Raw genomic sequence first — 17,226 nt, forward strand, 5'->3', positions numbered from 1 at the left:
AGATAGAATCGTTATCCCTATTTTACAGTTGTGCAAACTGAGGCTTTTCGATATTAAATGGCTTGTTTATGGTTGTGAAGCTAGGAACAGTAGTCAAATTCCATCCCCAGGTCTGTCTCACACAGAGTTAAAGATTTTGTGGACCATCCAGATGGATAAGTCAAAGAGGGTGTTACTGTAGCTCACTTCAGCAGAGAGGGCTGTGCCAGAGATGTAGATACAGGACTCGTCAGCAGTGTGGGTGTTGGCTGAATCCATGACAATCCTTGGGCTCAGTCTAGAACTCTGCAGATAAGGATTTAACTCTGAGGAGCTCATTTAAGGGTAGGAAAATAAAGAGTATTTACCAAGAAAGTGGGAAAAAAGGGATCGTCAAAGTGACAGGAGATTAAGAGGAAATAATGGGGACCTCGAGAAAAGAGAATAACAGGCGGGAAAGAAGCAGTGGTCAAGATCATCAGATGTGGCACAGTTACATCTGAGCTCCCTTGCTGTAATAATAAAGCTGCTTTCCTCATTAGCCTTTCTCCTTAAAGACTCATAAAGGCTGAGAAGAGAATAACCATTCCAGTGGAAAGACCTGGATATGAACAGGAGGAAGCAACAAGGGGTTAACATGGGCAAGTCCATGGTGGATTGAGAGATGACTAAATGAAGAGGGAAAAGCTCCTTTCTTTACCTGAGCACCCCAGAACAGGTAGATGTTCCAGGCCTTCTTCTGTATGGGGTTTAAACTTTGAGAATCAGGGCACAACAGCCTTTCTTATGCTAAAAATGGTGCAGGAAAATAAGTTAATTAATGACCATAATATTCATTTATCTTAGATGAGTAATTCTTTCCCCAAACAATAAAGGATTAAATAGAAAGAGTTATCCCCAGTTTTGCACCTTTGGAAATTCAGTTGTTGCATCCTGTGCAGAACCAGTAAAACCTTACGTAGAATGTATGCCGACATTATATGAAGTAAGTCCATTTGTTTTAAATTCAAATGTAAATAAAATATTCATGATAGAATTTGATAAAATATACTGAAATGTGATATGTACACTATAGTAATTTACAAAATTCTTAAATGTTAAATTTAGTAATTCCTGAGACCCTATTTGAGTATTCTTTAGCTATATCACCAGGAAATAACTATAATTATCCATATATTGATGGATTATCACTTGGTCTAATACTAAAATAAAATTTTGTAAAAAATCCTTGCAGAGAAAAGTAGTTCTAGAACCGGAACAAATGTATATTGTAAACTTATTAAACACATTTTGATACATTAGCTATATTAGATATTTTTCATGAGGACAGACATTTTAGTTGAATAAATAATTGTTATATTTTTAAATGCACATTTTGCTGTTTTCTAATTTTTTGGGTAAACCTTTACTAAAGCAAAGCTTATAATATAGTCACTCTTTATATAATTGCCAGTTTAGTTAAATTGTTGGCCTTAAAATTTTGTTCCAAAGTCTGCCTCTCAATTAACTTATCTAGATATGTAACTCTAAAACTTCCGTAGCAGTAATAGATACAAGCATGTGTGTGTTTACCTGTAAAGTCCTAGATCTACATAGGGCAATGTGAAATGGGAAATTAAATTCCCAGAGATTTTCCTCATAATGACCAATTCTAATTTTGGTTGGAATTTCTCCAAAACCTTGTTAAATACAGAATAACTTGTCAGAATAGTTATAATAAGTTATTCTTGATGAATTCTAGGCTAAGAATTAGGGAACATGCTTTAACTTCAAAAGAACTACGTTTAAATTCTCCTCCCTATCGTCTACCAGTTTTATGACCTAGAGCAAATTATGTAACATCTCTAAGCCTAGTTTTCTTAATTGTACCTACTTTATGGATGTATTTTAAAGATTAAATGAGATGATGTATGTAAAACTCTGAGTGTACTCCCTAGAAATTAGTAAGCATTCAACAAGTAAAAATATGCATGTACTTATATAGTAGATATATATTTATTGAAATCAATCATACTTCTCTATGCATAAATAATATATAAGTATGTTTGTTCACAAATATTTTTGAATTTCTGTTACAAATCCTGAATCTATTCAACTCTAGAAATAAGCAGCAAACTAAATGTCTCTTCTTTCATAAAGTTCATATTCTTGTGAGAGGAAACAGGCAGTGAATAATATGTGCATAATTATTTTACAGTATTACTTAAATTTTGGTAGATGAGTACACTGTACTGGGAAAAGCATAGAGGAAAAAAAATTTTGATGACAGAAAATAGATGACTCTACCTGTAATATATGAGACATTTCTTTTGTTTGGAAATTGTAAATAAAAGTAAAGCACTGGTATAGAAGAATAGTAAGTAATTTATGTAACAGGAAAAGCGTGAGAATAAGGAAGGACAATTCCAGACCACTGAGAGTAAAATTATACCCTCTGTAGAATTTACAAGGAAGGTTCACTTTGGCTTTTGCCTTTGGTCTTGAACAGCCTCATCACATATGTAAGTACTATATGCACATTTTATAGAGAAATAAAAAGGTTTCCAGGAGGCAGGTTTGCTCAAGCTTACACCATTTTCAAGTACAAAACCAGGATGGATAAAATAGAAATAGAGGACACTGTTGCAGGTTTGGGGAAGTAGCTGTTTTTTTTTTCAGTAGCGGTATAGGAACTGCCGTTAACTGGGCTGTTAATGAACAGTGCTTACCTAGTCCTGAGAGCTAACTGCAAAAAGAGAACCATCATAGGGCACAGTTACACAGGTACTCAGCGTTCAGCATATGGTGAAATAGTACTAACTGGTTGTATTCCTTCCAGTGTCACTGTTGTTAGGCAGACTCATTAACAGCGTCCTGAATTAGGAGAGTAGCTTTAATAGGTCTACTTTTGAATATTTACATTCTACTGTATCATTTAAGTAATACCCAGAACATGATTTCAATCTGTAGCTTTACTTAATTATATCTCTTAAATTATTATTTTTTTATTGCTTGAGTTAAATATTTATTTTTAATCAAGAAAATAGATAGAAAAAAAGCAATCCTATTTTATAGTAACTAATTTGAAACCAAATGTATTTCAGCATTCAGAAGTATTTGAGTAGGAAAAGGTAACATGTGCATATATATTACGTAAAATGGCTCACAGAACCGTGGATCACACCCTATGAAATACACAGTACTATTTCCACAGTAAAACATAGAAGTCCTCAAACCAAGTGTAATAAATAAAGACCATGAACAGCATAAAATTAAGTGCAGGTCAGATTTTGTGACCAAATTAGTTCAAGTCAGGACAGATTTTACCACCCAGCAATTAAAAAAAAAAACCTTCGAAATTTAGAGTTGCAGAAAAAAGATAATGAGCCTGTGTGATAAATAGATTATAATCCTCTACTCATATAGAGGGATTATATTATAAATACTAATTAGTTTTTTCACTCTGCAGGATATCACAAATAGCTCTGCTTGGCTTTTTTTAGGGGAAAGAGAAATATTTTATTTTACTGTCATTTAAGATTCTCAGAAATATTATTGTTCATATTTTATTACAGATTTATTGGTTCACAAAACTAGAAAACACAATTGTAGAATGGTTTTATATGTGGTTTGACCAGGGCCTCAGCTTCTTTCTTTGGAGTTTTTGGCTCTGTCCTCCTTAGCAAGGAGCAGGGATCAGCAGTGTCCTTATGTCAACTTTTCTCATGTTTACAAATGACTGCAGAAGTTTCAAAACATATCTTCAAACCAGTCAGCCCAGCTGGAAAGAGGTCATATCTGATTATCTTTATTCTTCGTGTAAGTCTGTGTTTCTATTTTGTTTTATTTCCCTTCAGACTAGAAGACATCCTTTAGCATTTCTTCAAATGTAGGGGATCTGCAAGCAACAAAATTCCCCAGCTTTTATTTATCTAAAAATGATTGATTTCATCTTAATTTTTAAATAATATTTTCACTGGATATAAAATTCTAGGTTAACTTTTTTTTTCTTTCAGTAATTGAAAAAGAGTCATTCCACTATCTTGTGGCTCCATTGTTTCAAATAAAAAGTCAGCAATAATTATATTCCTTGTTCTCATGACATAATATCTTTTTTCTCTATCTACTTTCAAAGTTTTCTTTCTATAATTTTTGTTTTCAGCAATTTAAATATAATGTGCCTATGTGTAGCTCTTTTTATGTCTATTACCTAGGGCCTCACTGAATTTTTAGATCTATGTTTCTATTTACAATTTTTTTTTGTTAAATTTAGAAAATTTTCAGCCATTGTTTCTTCACACATTTTTTATTCCCCAATCTGTCGTTATTCTCCTTTCAGAACTCTAATTATGCATATATTAGATCATTTGATAATGTTACACATGCCCAAAAGACTCTCTTCATTTTCTTCAATTACTTTTTCTCAATGTTCTTACAACTTGCAATTTCTGTTGTTCTGGCTTTTAAATTTTTTGACTTTCTTCTTTCACCCCCAGCCTGCTGTTAAGTCTGTAGAATTGATATTTTATTTCAGTTATTGTAGTTTAGTTCTAAAATATCTGTTTGGCCTTTTATAGTTTTTATTTTTGTTGAGTTTTGTCTTATCTATTCATTCATTGGGACCCTATCTTCTTTTTTTTTCTGAATTTCTTCTTAATATTTTTAACATGTTTATAAGAGTAGCAGTTTTAAGGCTGTTGCTTGCTAAATTCAACATCTGGATAATTTTAACTTCTTTTTCTTTTGAAAAAGTGATTACTCATTCATTCATTCATTCTCTCTCTCTCTCCTCTCCATGTATAATAATTTTTGTTGTTGATACTGGACATTGTAGATAATGTGTTAGCTTTAGGTTCAAGTGGTCAGTTATTAGCTGATCACCTTGAATTTGTTTAGACTTGCTTTACTCTCTGTTATAATTTTTGTGCTCAAGGTAAGTCACTCTAATTTAGCAGGATTCAAACTCCAAACTCTCTCCCTTGTATGTTGTGTTCGATCTGGGCTACAAGTTGTGTTAGGGCAGGCCTAAAGTCTAGGTCTTCTAGGTCTTAACTCTAGAAAGTAGCACTTACTCTTACAGGTTCAGCCTTTTTGTGTCTACTGGATGTCAGGAGTTTTAACAAGGTGTTAATGCTATCTGTCTACTCTGGTAGGGCCAGAACTCCAATTTAACCCAACATTGCTCTTCTCCTGAGCCGCTGCATCCATAATTTGTCTCTTCCATACTCTCAGATAGCAGCTATACTGTATTAAACCTTGGGTAGTCTCATCCTGCAAATATATAGCCCAAGAATCAGCCACAGACCCACAAGGGATTTCCACATGGACTTTTGGAACTCCTTTTCTGGACAGCTCTCTCTCTCTGACACTGCATGCCACAGAATTAATTTGCTTCTGCTGCCCCAAATTCTCATACCTGCCTTCTCATCTCAGTGGGACCACTCTGCACCTGCTCTCTGCACCTCTGCTCAGAAATTGTTCCCAGGCAGAAAAGGGGGAATCATGAAGATTACCTTGTGAAATTTTCCTTATTTTAGTATTGTGCTGTCTGTTATCCATTACCTAGAAAGAATTATCTCTTGTAGTTCATCCTGCTTTATATTTGTTTCTGCAAGAAGGATATTCTGGTATCAGTTACTACAGATGGCCAACTGCCATATTGCTCTCAAGAAAGATTTTCCAGAATGCACTTCTACCAAAAGCATATGAAAACACCTATATCTTTATACTCATTCTAGTTGTTGGTTTAATATTATTTTAATGTTTGGAGATTGGGTATTTTTATAATTTCATGTGTGTCTATACATATATATATATATATATATATGCTCTTAAAATATAAATATACTTTTTCATATGCATATACTTATGTACAAATCATATATATATACTGATTTTTCACAATATTTGAAACATTTTGTTATAATTTTGATTCACGTCACAATGCTTTAATGTATTCAAAGCATGCCTATTATGTATATTTCATAGATAAGAAAACTAAGGTTCAAGAAAAGAATGGTGACTCTAATAATGTCAAAAGTTTAGCAAGTAGTGAAGCTACAAATAAAAAATAATTTCCACTTACTGAGAGTATATTATGTACCAGACATTATACTAAGCAATTTCCATCTATTATTCATTTAGTTTTTATTAGTCTGAACTCTTTCAACAGGAAGTGATCAAAGACCTTACGCAAACAAGTTAAAAAATAATTTTGTCTATGTGTTCAACTGAGAAATGTAAGAGGCAGCCTCAGATGTAGCTGAATTTGTGCTAAAGTAATGTCAGGAATTTATCTCACCATCTTTCAGCTCTGCTTTCCTCTTTCGTGTTTAGTCTTAAATGGAGTCTCTGCGTGTGGATGGCCTCAGCACTTCCAGATTTACAAGTCTTTAATAGTTCTGATCTCAGAGAGAAAGAAGCTCCCACCTATATAATTCCCAGAGAGGGCTAGGCCCTGGCTCGTTTCTGTGCCCTCTCCTGCGTGAATCACAGGGGTAAAAGGATGTTTTAATTGCATGGGCCTAAGTCATGGCATCTCCCTGGGGCTGAAGGAGAGATGCTCCATTCCTTAACCATGTAGACTGAGAATGAGAGAGGTGTTGTCTCCAAAAGATGTCTTAGGGTGTTATTACCGAAAAAGGGGAAGTGATTCTGGGTAGACCACAGTAACAAATATCCATTACAAAAGCTATAATTATTATTCACGTTTACACATAAGTGAACTGAGGCTTAAGGGAAAAAAAGGAAGATACTCTGCTTCACTGTAACTGTTTTGTAGGTACGGTGCTTTTCTTGAGGAAATAAAAGCTATATCCCAGTTCTGCAGAACAATAAAAATAATTTATGTTGAGTGCATTCAAAGGATGTCATTCTCACTACCCCCAGAAGGAAAACATTTGATAGCTATATTATTATCTTCAAACTAAAGGGTTCAGAGATGGCTTTATGTAGACATAAGTAAGTGGGAATTTTATGGACATTCTAGAATGCATATCTTTCAGTGACTAACATTTTAATGGGAACACACTGTTCAGAGAACCATAAATTCTAGACTGTGAACTCTTAGGTGCCATGCCCATTTATCTTTGCATTCATACTGGTTATAGTACCTGATATACAGAAGGAACTCAATAATTTCTTGTTGAATCAATGACTGGAAATGGCTGGAAGACAGTCCAAGTCTACTTACTTATTAGTAGTGAATGAGATAGCCCAAGGATACCTCAGCAGTATTTTCTATATATGGAACTGAGGTCTGGTAACTAGGTTTTGAAAAGAAACCGAAGGTGTCTGCCATTACTGCATTTTGGGAGAAATCATCCCATTAATGTGGGCCTGTTTAGGGAGCAGCCTTAGATGGTTTCATATATATTGGCTCTTTCCTGGTACCAGAACTTATTGAAATGACACATAAGCACTTGACAACTGATCTGACCACCAACTATTGATTTACAGTGTGCCTGTATCATGACTAAGTTGGACCAAATTAAATCTGTCTCTTTAGAATCTGAACTGGAGATTGTGAGAGTCACACAGTTTTTAACAGGAGCAGAAATACAAAGACATCTAGAGTGGAGCCACGTAAAGGGTGTACACTGCAATTGGGATATTTATTTCTGAGGCTCCAAGTACTAGAGATTCTGACCAATCACTGAAGTTGTTGATTGGCTACTAGAACTACTGTTGTGTCTTTTAAATAGTCCTGTCTCAACGAGGTCCACATACTGGTAAAACAACTGCATAGGCATGTATGATGATGAACGCATTTTAAATAGGGTAATGCCAAACTGCAGAGTGTCCAGAGAAAGGCAGGTAAAAAGATCTGGTTTTGAGTTAGAATGAGACAATACCTGAAAGAAGTGCTCATGTGTAGACTTGAGAGTATTGAGGGTATACAGATGTACTTGGAGAGTTGTGAAAAAGAGATTGACTATTGTTCTTGGTAGCTATAGTAGAAAGGCAAACGAATAAAAGAAACAGGGAAGTAGAGCTATTTACATTCAACTAAAGAAGGAAATTTCCAACCTTTTACTGACTGTGAAAGACTGATCTTGGATGATAGAATTGTAGTGATAAGATATTGTAGTTGAGATTTATTGGATAATTAGAGATTCTTTAAAGAATGTATCATTGTCCAGTTTTATAGAAACTTTTTTTTTTTTTTTTAGAAAACTAGGGTAGTTATCAGAGATGGACTTAGCATAAACTTTAGAGTTCCTCATTTGTAGTTGTTTTGGAAAGACCCAAACAACTCTGTTTCGCATTTTTGTTCTATTTTACTTAAAGGCCACTCCAAATTATATGAGTTCAAGGTCTCATAAAATCTAAATTAATAATTGTTAATAGTAATGTTCTTACAAGGATTTAAAACTATTCCATTCATATTTGAATCCAAAAATTTGAATGAGTATTCTGATTTTTGTATATACAGGCTCCAATATGTAGAATTCTATTGAGAACAAATATGTTCATTTATGACGCACTGATGAAAATTGAAACAGTGTAATAAATGAACTCTGTAGAACTACCACCTCATAAAGTACCAATTCAAGTCTTCAGTGTAAAAAAGTAAAGGAATTTAAATGGATATTTTCTTGAAATAATATATTATCATAGACACAGAGCAGGCATCCTATAAATATTTATTTCTCTATGGAAATCTTGCATTCCAGTTTTATTTAAGCTTGATTTTGAGGTAGAAACATTACCACTACTTAAATTTACTTATATTTTTGTAATAATTTCAAATACATTGACATTTACTTGGTAGAAAATTTTATTTTTACTTTTTAATGGTCTTAAAAGGGGTATCTACTCATTACCAGCAAAAACAAAAATAATTAAAATAGGAAGACAAGCAGTAAATAAAAGTGGTGTTCTACCTTTTATTGCAAATGAGTCAAAAGCAAGTTTTGCATTATCTTTTTATTAGCCCATTTTTATCACTGTTGTTTGTATAATGTTTTATAAATGGCATGAATAAAGTATGTTTGTTGTAAGTTCTTTCAGAAGAAATGATAATTTATGTAAAATATTGTTCTCATAGTTAAACACTGGGTAAAAGAGTAGTCAGTTCTCTTATTTGAGAATATTTAATTAATTATTTTCAGGGCTGATGGTTTTCTCTTTGGGAACTCCTGTAATCAAGATTCCCTTTCATGCAGTTCTACTTGGGACTATGGTTAGACATAGTTTCTGCTCAGTCTCTACTCAAGAAAGAGGTCACCGCTGTCTTATAGAATGCCGGTGATCTTTGCAAGCTTCAGCAGGGAACCATAAAACTCTGTTGTAACTTAAAAAAAAAAAAAAAAGAATAAGATCTTTATGATAACATAACCTAAAACAAGGACAGTTCTACACCCTCATCTGTCAGTCACCCACCCACCCAGACACACATACACACACCCCCAAACACCCCTCTGCCACACAGTCCCACACAAATCCTGCCCTAGCTATTATAATTTCAAGACTTTAATTTTAGGTTTTTTGGTATATTCTATTCCCATAGAAGTTTACACTGCTCTTTGTGATGAATTGTTAATAGAAACTGGGGAACACCTTCAATTGCATTTATCCATTTTCATTTGTGACCTCTCTCAGCACCATATTGCTGGATGTTTATTTCACTTCCAATTTGTACCTGTATTGTCTTCCAAAAAAATAGTACAGATTGGTATAGGGCTGATTCTAAGGAAGCTGATCAGTGAAACAGAGAAATTTCCAAGCTTTTTATTACACCTAGAGCCAGAAAAGCTTTAGGATTTTTATTTATTTTTGAATATAGCTTAAAGAATGAATTTTAAATTACAGAGTATAGTTTGAAACTTCTAAGATAGGGTGCTTAAACTTTGTATCCTTACAAGAGTTAAGGATTGTTCTGGCAAAATCTCTAACTCTTGTTCTTCTGAATAATCATTATTATTTAGTAAGTTTTAGTTTTTTAGTTGGTAAAATTTTAAAGTAGAGATTTTTTTTTATTAAGGATTATTTGAGTCTTCCAGTTAAGTTCATAAATAGAAATTGTAAACAAGAAGTGGGATCCTTTATGTCAGAGTAATGCTTGCCTGTGGCCACTTTGAGATGTGATTTGAGATTTCTGGTATTGTAATCATCACTAAATTATTCCTAGATGTGAAGCCCTGTACAACTCAGTTCAGGTTATCTCTTCTTAGTGACATTTCTCAACAGAATTAAAAGCTGTTTCAGTATCTGTTGATGATAGGCACCTGTCCAGATTATAAATTCACAGTTACATGCTTTAAAGTCATACTTTAAAAGAGTAGTGACTTGAGAGTCATGAAGCAGCTCATCAGTTATTTTCATAGAAACATATTTTTGTGAGGAAATATATTTTTACTTTCTCACATCACCCACAAATTTGCCTTAACCCCACATGGCTAAATCTCAGCTAGTTTCTTTTAAATCTAAAATTTAAGTGATTGGTAGACTGCCATAATTATGTTTAGAAAATGCTTCTTAAATGACATATGAAACTTTAGTAATTAAAAACATTGACATATACAACATTTTGCATATGTGTTACATCTTTTTGGACATCTGGGGGTTTTTTTGGCAATCTCTAATTGAGAAATATGAGTACAATCTTTATTCGCTAAAGTTTATTCAAAATTCAAAATTTTTCCTATATTTTAAAACTATCCAAAGAAACATTCCCAGCTGGTAAAGATAATTATGAAAACCATACAGTTGTTCTGTGACTAGGTGTCCACATCTGAGATAAAACCACAGTGATGTTTCTGCTTTGGAAATTATTTTGAATTGTGAGTGAAGCATCTTATGTCTAAACACCCTCACAACTGCAGATTAAATGTCAATTTCTAGTACTAGTGATTTATAGTACTGTTATAAAAATTCACTCATGGTAATTTTTTCTCAGATAATTAAATCATTATTTGTCAATGTTAACAAAAATATGGAAGTGTCACTTTATAATGTTGGTTTGGAGGAGTAAGTAATATTCTTAAGGACCAAACTTAAAGTTATGTTTCAAGAATACACATTTGGTTCAGAAACAGAACTTTTGACTTCATAAGTCTTTTGGACATATTTTTTTTCTCTCATAATTATGATGATACAAAATATGTGCAAAATAGATGTTCCTATTAATACTTTTTGAATTATGCATAACCTCAATTTAAACATATGAGATTTGGATTGAAATCGACATATTGCAAATGGTAATAGCTCAATATGTAGAACTTCTTTTTTGATGACTAAGTAATTACATAAACAGTATTCTAAATTCTAAGCCGGTAGTCATATGTCTAAACGTGTTTCTTTAGTACATCTCATTGTTTCTTTGTCTGATTCAGATCGGGGTACTGTGCAGAAGGTGGTTGTTCTTCCTACTAACAGCTCTGCCAGTGGTGAACTCATTCTGGAGGAGTTGGAAGTTTTTAAGGTTTGAACATCTCTTCTATTAGTCTCAACATGTATGATGAATGGAATGCTTTAATCTTACAGCCACTTGGGAGGAAAAAATATTTGATAAGAGATCAAATAAATGAATGTTATAAATTTTTGAGGGTAGGAAACACCAGATAAAATGAGAAATATAGAAAAAAATATTTTTCTGAAGTATTTTTTTACATTTTAAGTTATCTTTTAGCTATCACCACAACTTGAAGAATTTTGGTCATCATTATTTTTAAAAAATGAGTTCTTGTGGTCAAGGTCTAGAAGATTTGCCATGAAAGGGCTTTTATCATTTGCTTCACAAGCCACTGAAACCCAAATGCTTCCACATAATTGATTGTTAGATAAACTTTCTCATATTTTTTTAGCCAGGAATTTCAAGAAAAACGGCTTTGTTTTCTCTTGTTTTATTGCTTTCAATTCAAATGTCACTCTAGTTAGATAAAACAAATATTGTCTCAAAACTTAAAACTTCATGTTCTCTCTGAACTTGAGATTGCATTGTATTATTCTCTTTGTCCTTGAATTTGGGATAAAAAGAAAAACAAAATACAATGACAAAAAAAGGCACACAAAGGGAAATTCAGTACTGTAAGATCTTACCTGCTCTGCTCAGGGCAGAATGCCTATTCTTCATGTGTGAAGAGAGAGGCTGGAGAGGCTGTGCAAACCCTTCTCTCCTTAAGGTGCAGGTCATTGTAGTTCAAGTGGTCCCTCTTACCTGCGTTTGGCAAGATGCATAAAGCACAGCCAGAGGATTGCAAAGAAACTATGGCATGGAATCAATCCTACTGCAAACTTCTCTTTCCAACTAAACCAGTTAAGAAACAATGGCCACGGACACCAAAAGATCTATACTAAAAGGAGCACTTCAAAGCCTCTGGGAGCAGACTATTGCTAGTCCAGACTATTGCTAGTCCAGAAGGCTGCTTTGTTGAGTGGGTTCAGAATGTATTGACTTATTAATATGCATTCCCTCAGTCACCAAAAATGTTGAATTTACAAGCAGATAAGTGATCAAGATGCAATGCTGTTAGATTATGCTAATACACTTTAAATGTGAAGAAATATTTTAAATCAAATCAAATCCAAAATCTGAGGATCTCTGGCAAATTTACCAATATGTTATTAAATTTACAATTTCTGATGCCAATCTAAGGCATAAAGTTCTTTGTGATTAGTGCATTAAAATTGTGCTTATAAAATATTAACCATGTGCATTCAAGTGCCTTTTCTATGCCTTGCTTTGTAAGGAAATTGATTGTTTCACTAGATTAACCAAAATTCCTATATATTTTTTTTTCTTATTCAATTCAATAGGGACAACTTGGATGGCCAGAATAAAGTACCTTATTCATTAGTTCTCTTAAAGATAGCTAAAAGACCGTATTGCAGCACTTCATTTTTAATTCTGAAATATCTTTTTTTGATAATCAGGAAATGTTAATTGAGTGAGTCTGACACAAACCCAAACATATATTCTATAGAAAGATCTTAAAAAATGTGAGTCATTCTGATCATGTGCTAACTACTTATGGTCTGTTTTATGAGTTATGCTGGCGCTATCATCAGGAAGAATAAACTCTCAGTGGAAAAATAGAGTCAGTCAAAATGCACGTGGGGGACATCAACCCAAGAGCCAGACTAAAAACGTTTGAGCTTTCTTCCGGAAGCGTATGCATGTGATTGATGTGGCTAAATTGAGAGACACAGTTACCAAACACAGTTACTGTCTTCAGCATGGTGTTTGTGTCACATTTTTTGAGGTGAGGTAAAAATAATTGGGTGTGTATAATATACTGTGATGAGCACTTGAAGAAATAATACATTTAAATTAAAAAAAATTCCTTAGTTAAGTGTCACACTGATACACTGCAGAAAACTGAGTGTAACTTTTAAAAACCAGGCACTTTGTTTTTACAGAGTGCAAAACTATAATGTCCTTTTTAATCCTCTGTTCAGAATATCTTCTGAAAATACATCCAGCTTCCCTAAACTTAACTTGAATTGGAGGTACAACTATTAGATATAAGATGCACTACTTGTTTTGTATTATGTGTGTATTTCTAAACGAATGTCATAATTTGTTGCAATTCAGTGTTTAGAGGTATCACCATTTTCTCTTTTAAATGTTTGTAGGAGCACAACTCCAGAAAGCAAAATAATTATGGGCACAATTGATTTTGAGAGTGTGTTCCCACTTGAGTTATTTAAATTAAACTTCACAGATCTTCATCAGGGTATCACGAGTCTAATTTTTATACTTTGAAAGGAACTAATAATGTTTAAGAAGTAAAGTTAAGAACAGAGTGTTTTCAAAAAGGATGACTATTTTGGAAAACTCTTAGGTTCTTTCACTAATTCACATTTATTAAAAGAGGACCTTAGCTAACAATATTTCTTTGTTTGCGACAATGAGAATTAATAAGTATGGTTCAGGCTAATACTTCTTTTCAGAGTGCTTATGTTGTGAAGGAATAAGATAGGGTACCATTCCACAGCCCCCCACCCAGTACCCAGAAACAATCCTGAGTTATTCATTGTATTCAATATTCCAAGACATACTTTTTTCAATTTTCTCAAATTTTCATTTTTTTTCTAATGACTGTATTGATAGCTGTGTTATAATTGCCATGTTTTTTAGTTCAGGCATATATTTGTGTAACAAATCCATCTTTATTCCAAACAAAGGAAATTACTTTATAGACAATTATTGTTAAACTTTGAAAATATATATGCATATGAGAGAAATGATGATTTCTTGAATTTTAACAGAAATGAGTCTTTGAATGTACACTCCTTTTTAAGGATAATTTGAGCAACTAACAATGTTTTTCTAATTTTTTTTAGAATCGTGCTCCTATAACAACAATGAAAATTTCATCGAAAAAGGTAAACAACCCCATTTTAATTTTCCTTGCAGTTAAAAATTTTACTATTATGACAAAATGTATTTTGTATTTTCTGAAAAACTAATTTGAGTATTAGCAAAATAATTAATACTATTCATAGTGTACCACACATTTAATTTTGATACAGAATTTACTAGCATTAGTGGAGTACAGAATAGATGTTATTTTGTACAGAAGTTCATCCAGGCAGAATATATACATACCTATAAATGCAGTAAGATATTCCAACATTTTGTATATCCTCTATTCTCAAATATTACAGTGTGTGAAGCCAACCAAAATAAAAATAATCTTTCTGAAGGAAAAATTTAGCATAATGTTTGGGCTACTGTAACATCACAAACATTCTCAGGGACTTGGAATGAGTAATCAATCCTCTTTTGATTTCCTGCTGCTGTCTGAAATGTGCAATGCATTCTTTTACAGTTATTTCTAAGAAAGTACTACTTTTTTTTTTTAGGGTTTACACGTCATTTTAAAAATCTGAATGTCTCAAATCTAAGCCATATCAGGGTTCAGGATTTGAGGAAGAAATGTTTTACTATGATTATCAGCAATATCTGATCTTCTGATGTGTGCCTGTACATGCAAATACACAATGATCACGGAAAGGAAAAGCCCAGTTCCAGTCTCTGCATGTGCAAAACATGCACCTTTCCAGACCCTAAAAGTGTATCTCTAAAACAAAAGTTCTATGGGACAGAGCAGTGTAGTCAAAACTGGAGTAAGCTTCAGAATGGGACTGACATGCACTTAAACCCCAACTTGACCGTAAATTATAAATAATTTAACTTCACTGACTTAAGTTTCTGTCTCTGCAAGGTAATACTTTCTTCACAAATGAGTTAATTTATATAAATTGCCTAAAATAAAGTAGGTCTTTGGAAAGTGCTGTTTGTAAGAACCTAAGAGTTATTTTTCTTGGAATATGGAATAAAGATTTTATGTGTTAGCACAACTGATGATGTAACTTTAGTGTTCTTCACCATATTTGGTCTGTCGCAGATGAAGAAGTATTCCACAGTCAGGGTTGTACTCTTTTCACTTGACTAAATTTTATGAAGAAAAATAAATAGAATACAAGGGAGCTAAGAAATTCATCTGTAAAAATGTTTGTATGGTGCATAACAAACATTTTCCAAAGTAACAAGAAGCCATTTGTCATTTTCCCCAATGTCCTAGGGAGCTAATCCCAAGTTAGAATTGTCTTTGAAGTCAGTAGGGAATCCCTTTGTTTACAGTAGTTTAATGGCAAGAGAAAGTATCAGAGCAAAATTCAAAATGGACACAAAGCCATTTGTGTTACATAGTAGTCCAGTATACATTTATAGGTTTCACCTTGTAATTCAACTTGAGAACTTATAATTCACAACCCATTCCATTAAATTGCCATGTGCAACATATACATACACAGGAAAACTGAGTATTAAATTTGTTTGAACATCTTATATTATAGATCATATAAAATGTTTCATTAAATCAGTTAGATTCAGGGCTGGGTAATTAGTTTGGGGAGAATTCACTTGCACAACTGCATATTGAATACTTTTTCAATGTGAAAGAACTAAAAATTGCCAAAGATATTTTATATGGATTTAAATATCATGAATTTAATACCTCCCTAATGCTCAAACTAAAAATTGTATTGTCCATTTTATGCTCTTTTATTCTCTGATTTATTTTTGCATTCCATATAGCAGAAAATAGATTAGTGAAAAAGATAATTTCTAGAATGGAATTACCTATATCCTTTCCTAAAATAAACACATTTCCTTGAAATATTTTAATGAAGCTGATGCATTTACCATATTTTGTATTAATATACTCAAACATTTATTTCAAGTATTTCTAGAGAAATGTCAAACCTGCAGTTGTCTGAATGTCTCAAATGAGGACTAGTCATTTTCAGCCTGTTTTCTAAAAGATTTATTGATCTGAATGAAAAATTTTACATTAGACATAATAGAGTGAGGTATGAGTCAAATGATTAATTAGAATTGAAAATACATAAATTCATAGTTTATTAATTGTTAGTTTACTACTATTACTATTACATAATATTCATTGCGGGGTTAGGTGCCAGAAACTATTCTAAGCATTTTACTTGGAGTTAGCCCTTATAATTAGTTCTTACAAAAACTTTATAGAGTAAGTGCTATGTTATCTCAATCTTACCAAAGAGGAAGCTGAGTTTCAGAAAAGTTACCAGCAAATTTGTGGTGGCTAGGATTTGAATCTCAGAAACCTGTCTTCAGAACCTGACTAAACCAATGGTACCTCCATTGATTTCATTTTAAATCTATTAAATATAAATATACACACACACACACATATACATCCACACACACACATGTGTGTATGTATGCACGTATTCTAGTTCCAGCTTAAAATTCTATGCTAACTTGAATTGTATAATATCAGTCCTTTGCAAAATAAAGAGTGTGGATTAGAAACTTACCCTTTCAACTCCTGAGAACTGTTTCATGCACAGATAAAGGAATTGGAGCAGTATCATAATGAGCTCTTGACCCCATACAAATGAGGGAGGATGAATTCTTTGTTATGACTTAGGCTGCTGAAGATCTCTGGATAATACAGAAAGTTTAAAACACGTCTAAATATATACTTACATTCCTCTAAATAATTTAAAAATTGCTCTAATGAGTAATGTGTCACTGTCAAAGGCATATGAAAAAATTTTAAATTTTGTCTAATATTTACTACCTATTTTTTCTAAACTTAAAAATGCCCTATATTTCAGACTTGACTTTTTCAAATTTACAAGGTGATGAGTGGCCAGATTTGAAGAATGAAAAAGCTACCTATACTTTGCCAAGAGACAGCATTCAAAGAAAACAAGCAAACATCATAATTTAAATCTGTAATATATTAGCTCAGATCTGAGAGAACAATGAAA

At 32.9% G+C, this 17,226-nt stretch overlaps 1 protein-coding gene across 1 annotated transcript in view; it reads left to right on the forward strand.

Moving 5' to 3' along the window:
- Positions 1-17,226, forward strand: part of SEMA3C (semaphorin 3C) — a 153,412-nt gene that overhangs the window by 118,677 nt on the left and 17,509 nt on the right. The window contains exons 13-14 of the mRNA XM_010993372.3: positions 11,295-11,383; positions 14,248-14,289. Coding sequence (XP_010991674.1) covers positions 11,295-11,383; positions 14,248-14,289 — 131 coding nt within the window. The remainder of the gene's footprint in view (positions 1-11,294; positions 11,384-14,247; positions 14,290-17,226) is intronic.

The sequence above is a fragment of the Camelus dromedarius genome, chromosome 7 (assembly GCF_036321535.1).
Source record: "Camelus dromedarius isolate mCamDro1 chromosome 7, mCamDro1.pat, whole genome shotgun sequence".
NCBI lineage: Eukaryota > Metazoa > Chordata > Mammalia > Artiodactyla > Camelidae > Camelus > Camelus dromedarius.